Source organism: Geospiza fortis, unplaced genomic scaffold, assembly GCF_000277835.1.
Source record: "Geospiza fortis unplaced genomic scaffold, GeoFor_1.0 scaffold101, whole genome shotgun sequence".
NCBI classification, from domain to species: Eukaryota; Metazoa; Chordata; class Aves; order Passeriformes; family Thraupidae; genus Geospiza; species Geospiza fortis.
In genome coordinates, this window is record NW_005054388.1 from 867,496 (window position 1) to 872,332 (window position 4,837).

Genomic DNA, 4,837 nt, shown 5'->3' on the forward strand with positions numbered 1-4,837 from the left:
CAAATTACTCTCCTAAATATTAGTGACACAAAGGAAATAAAAACACATTAGGAATTACCATCTCCATCCCGGATGGATCGGGCATCTGTAAGTAAAGAGGAAACACATCAGTACCAGCTCCTGCACAGAAAGACTTTCTGTTAACCAAACATTTTCCATGTATAACTAGAAGCTCACAAGTTCTTTAATGCCCACATCAGACCCTCTGTGTCGCCGAAGGATTTTTGTTTCATGAACAACAGAGCAAGGAATTCCCTGTTTGTAATCAGTCACTGCTACAAACCAACTCAGTCTGGCTGTTAGTCAGAACTCACAGCCTGAACAGTTGGGATTAAAATGTCAGCAACACTAAATAGAAGATACTGTATTTGTCACAAAATATTTCTGGGGGCTTGAAAAAATAAACAAGAATAAATTCGGTAGTAATCTTACCTGTTAGCATGTTCATCAGCATACAGAAGATAAAGAAGCCAGTAAATGTCATCTTGTCTGCAAGAAACTGCTTGTGTTTCTGAAAAGTAATTTGTACAATTGAGGATTATTACAAGAGATTAATAATTACGCAAACTCAGTTATTTCTCGTTTTAATAGAAGAATACATTCCAAAATAGATTCTAGTTACTAATTTAGGCATGAAAAAATCCAATCATATTTCTTATAGCTTCTGAAGTGCAACACAGAGCATTAAAAGACCATCAGTCCTGAAATGTATATTGATATTTTGGTTTTAGATGGCACAAATCCAAAAGGTGCCTCTGAATCGACATGAAATCAAGTGTCTTTGGAAATGTTTGATTTTGTGGTTAATTTAATTTCACTTTGGAAATTACCTCTCGGTTTCTTTTCTTTTCTTCTTTTTACAGCTCTGAGTCAGCTACAAAACTCCAAAAGGATTTCTATTGCTGTAAAATAGCAGTGCTTTGTAAGGAAGGGTGGGGGGGAAACGTCACTGAGTTACTACACCAATCTGATTTTGCTTTCTTCAGGTATTTTAACTACTCACATTTGCATTTTATTTCAGCACTGCCCATGGAAGAGACAGTGGACAGTTTCTGAGAGGAAATCAGAATTAACTTTGGCAATAACATTTGGTTTTGGAATATAGAGGGAAAAATACAGAAGCAAAATCAGTGATTATTACACTTTCTGCCCTCCTGATTTTCTTTCTTCCCCTTCAGACAAATAGATTTTTTAAAATGTTAGCTGAGCAAATTGCTAAAAGGATATTGAGTTCCCTCTCCAGCTCAGTCATAAACCCCAGAAATACTTGACAGTGCTTTATATTCTTGCTTAGGATCCTTAAAATCTAGACCTTAAAAAGTACCAGGCAGTGAGTGGCCACTAAAATCAATTGGGTTACAGAGTAAAGAAGGAGGTCCCTGAGGACCACGGCCATGCTGATGGTGCTGGTGCCTTCAGAGGGTCGATAGGGTGCATTGACATGCATTTTCACATTATATCCATTTCCTGGAAGGATTCCTCTCCCACACCAAGCAGGTGCTTTGGGCTCCAGCCTGTGCAGGTTCCTGTATGGATTCAGCAGTTTGAGAAGCCTGAAGAGAGACACGGTTTGGAGAATATTCAATTGTCACATACATCTGATTGATTTTCATCTAGCACACAACCCCTGATGGCAGCAGGTGTGGTCAGGGACTAAGGTGCAGCAGAAAGTGTTCTGTGACTCACAGGCAGATTGGGCATCTCCATGCTTCTCAACAATGTGGCAGTTCAGGTCATCTGGCCAAACCTCCAGCTTGTGGGATTCACATTCTCTGAACCTGAGAGAAGCAGTGAAAGAAGCAGGGGAAAAAAAAAATCAAAACAGTTCTTATCTCATTTGCTGTGCCTGTGTTTGTGCCAAAGTAGAATGCAATATAGAAATTGTTTACCCAAAGTGATGGGGTTTTGTTTCCTTGGCCTGTCAGGGCCAAGCTGTGTGCAGACTGTTGGTCAGCAGACAGTCACAAGATTCTGAGCAGTTAAGTGCTTAGCAGATTCAATTTAGATGTAATATAATATAATATAGTATAATAAAGTAATTAATTAGCCTTCTGATAAGATGGAGTCCTCCTCCTCATTCCTCCCGGACATGGAACAAAATATCACCGATACCAGCTGTTTTCAGATATTGCCTCTCTTGAGAGGAGCTCCTGAGATGCCAGTGCAGAGCTCACTGTGCACCTTCATGCTGTGAGATCTGACTGTACACATGCTGAGCTGAGCTGCACTCTCTTGCTGGGCATTTTCAGTTGCCTTTATGGTCTACAAAAGCATTTCTCTGTGTCAGTTCTAGGTACCTGCATTTCCCAGCTCTGTGCATGGCTCCTGACATCGGTGCCTTGGCTGTACCACATCACCCATCTGCCACAGGAGCACAGGGGAAATCTGTGCACTCACAAAGCCCTGGAGCACAGAGAGCCAGGTGAGTGGACTTGCAGGAGGACCCAGCTTGGCTGGAGTTTGTTCCTATCTACACACAGAGTTAGATAGTTTTGCCAAGAATTAATTCAAGATGTTCTGAGTAAGGGGAAAAAAGGGTGCTTTGTAGCACACTAGGCTGTGCCAAGTCTTGTGGAGGGTGAAAAGGAAAATATTATGAAAGCAGAAGCAATTCCAGCTTTGAAAGGCTTTAATCCTCCTGTTTAGTATGTATTTCCTAGGCCTGTAGGAGGGCTCCCTACATAAGCCATGTTCTTGCAGCACCTCACCCCTCACCTGGGCTGCAGCAGCTGTGGTGGAAAAAGGCATTTCCTTGGAGTCCTGTGCTGCATCCATGTACCTGGGTGCACCCAGCAGCACTGCCTGCAGAGCCAGGCTTTCCCTTTCACTGCCCAGACTGCATATCCTGCTCCAATAAAAACCAGAAGCACTGAGGTGTGCTGATACACACACAAAACAGTCATCAGCTCTAAATGAATAATTGCCATAAAGCTACTTTTGTGCACATCCATCAGTAGCTCTTTGTTTTGGCTGGTGACAAACCAGGTGTAGTTCCAAGTGGGAGGTGAGATAATATGTTTTGGATGATGACAAAGGAGAATAATGATGCTCCTGATGCAGCCACATCCTGCTGCTCTCCTCTTGAGATATTAAGAGCAGTGTAGGAGGATGACAAAGTCCTAGAGATTATCAGATTCAGGGTCTATCTGATCACAAAATGATCTGCTACAACACTGGATGATCTTGGGAAGATTCCCATAGCTATTGGGCTGACACACACCTTTACACCTACCTCCTTTACACCTTCTTATTCTGTCTTTTGAACCTTGGAGTCACTTCCAGAGCCAGTAGGCTCACTGATCTGACATTGTGTGACAGTCTTCTAACTATTACACACTTGCAACTTAATTCAAATCAAAATTTTCCCCTTGCTAGTGCACATATTGCAGATATTAATAAATTCTCAGGGTTTCCATGCTAAAGCAGACCTAGGAAATTATAAAAAGAGGATAAGACTTAGCATTGAAAGCAACTTGCATCACGGGTTACAACCTATTCTATCAACACTTCTGTTGCTGTACATGACTGCTTGTCCCAATTGGGTCTGTTTTAAACACAATGTTGGACTAGAGAAAAACTGGTGAGTTCTCATCAGCTTTGAAGGACTGTGTCTGGTGGGTTCAGTGTGCCAAACAGTGCAGTGTGCTTCTGGCTGGTCCCAGAACACATGGTGCTCTGACTTGCAGTGTTTCTAACAGCAAGCACATTCATTTCACCCTCCTTTTTTTTTTTTTTTTTCCTTTTCTTTCTCTAGGAGCACTTCCCTTTTTTCAAACTCAACACAGAGGGCAATTAAAGTAACAGCACTGAGTGTCCAGCACAAGTGCTGGCATGGATGAGTTAGCAGAGCCCTCTGCTAATAGTTGCTGCCCTGCAGGCTTCCTCACTGCTGAGCAGTAATTGGAGATGCCATGGTGCCCACAAATGCAAATCTTGCTCAGCAGCAGCTACATTTCAGCAGACACTACAGCACTTAACAGGGCAGCTGCTTAATGAGTTCAGTGTCTTAATTTCTACTTATTTTGGAAAGAAATTTCCTGTTCTCCTTTTTCAGAACAGCCCCTGAAGTTCTTCAGGTTCTGTACTCTAAAGTTTGCATACAGTTTTTTAGCAAAGGCCATTCACTCTGAAAAGCTTTGCTACACGGTAGAAAGGGCTGTTGTTTTTCGCTACCCACCCATCCCAGGAGGATCCAATCAATATGTACTTTCTGTAGATGGCTCTCAAAGCCACAAAATCCCACACAGAGCTGTGTCAGAGACAGAAATCAATGGGAGCACAGAGGACATCCCCTTGGGAATAGGGGAATGCAATTTGGGCAGCACAGGTGTTTGTGTGACTCAGTGGGGAGCAGTCCTGGAGCTGCCAGCCTGCCTTCAGATGGGCTGCTGCTAACAGGGCTGTTTCACCCTGGGCCAGCCCCTGTGGAGCAATCCAGCTCTCCTTGTCGATTAACTTGAAACAAAGATAAAGGAATACATAAAAGCAAGTTTATGGATGCCTTTCTTTTCTCAATAGCTATGTTAGACTGCTATCACACACACAAAAATCTATAATGCTCCAGGCACTGAAAAAAGCCCTGCTTAAAAAGCCAGAATCTTTCTTATTTAATCAATAGACAAAAGCAAGTGCATGCAGAGCTCCATAGGAACTTATCTAAAAACTAAATAGGACTAATAGATGCATCTGAAGTGCTCTGCCCTTGAGCTGAGCAGACAAAATGTTCTCCATAGGGCTACAACATTTCTGTACATCAGAAACAACTAATGACAGTGATATATTGACCACCCCTAAAAACAACAAACAACAAATGTTTGATTATTTCCTGCAGCAATTT

At 42.2% G+C, this 4,837-nt stretch overlaps 1 protein-coding gene across 1 annotated transcript in view; it reads right to left on the minus strand.

The window, feature by feature from the left end:
• OTOS (otospiralin) overlaps positions 1 to 943 on the minus strand; it is a 3,407-nt gene extending 2,464 nt beyond the window's left edge. Inside the window, exons 1-3 of the mRNA XM_005425513.2 lie at positions 831 to 943; positions 433 to 511; positions 59 to 85 (exon numbers count right to left, since the gene is read on the minus strand). Coding sequence (XP_005425570.1) covers positions 59 to 85; positions 433 to 484 — 79 coding nt within the window. The 5' untranslated portion in view covers positions 485 to 511; positions 831 to 943. The remainder of the gene's footprint in view (positions 1 to 58; positions 86 to 432; positions 512 to 830) is intronic.
• Positions 944 to 4,837: the final 3,894 nt, after the last annotated feature.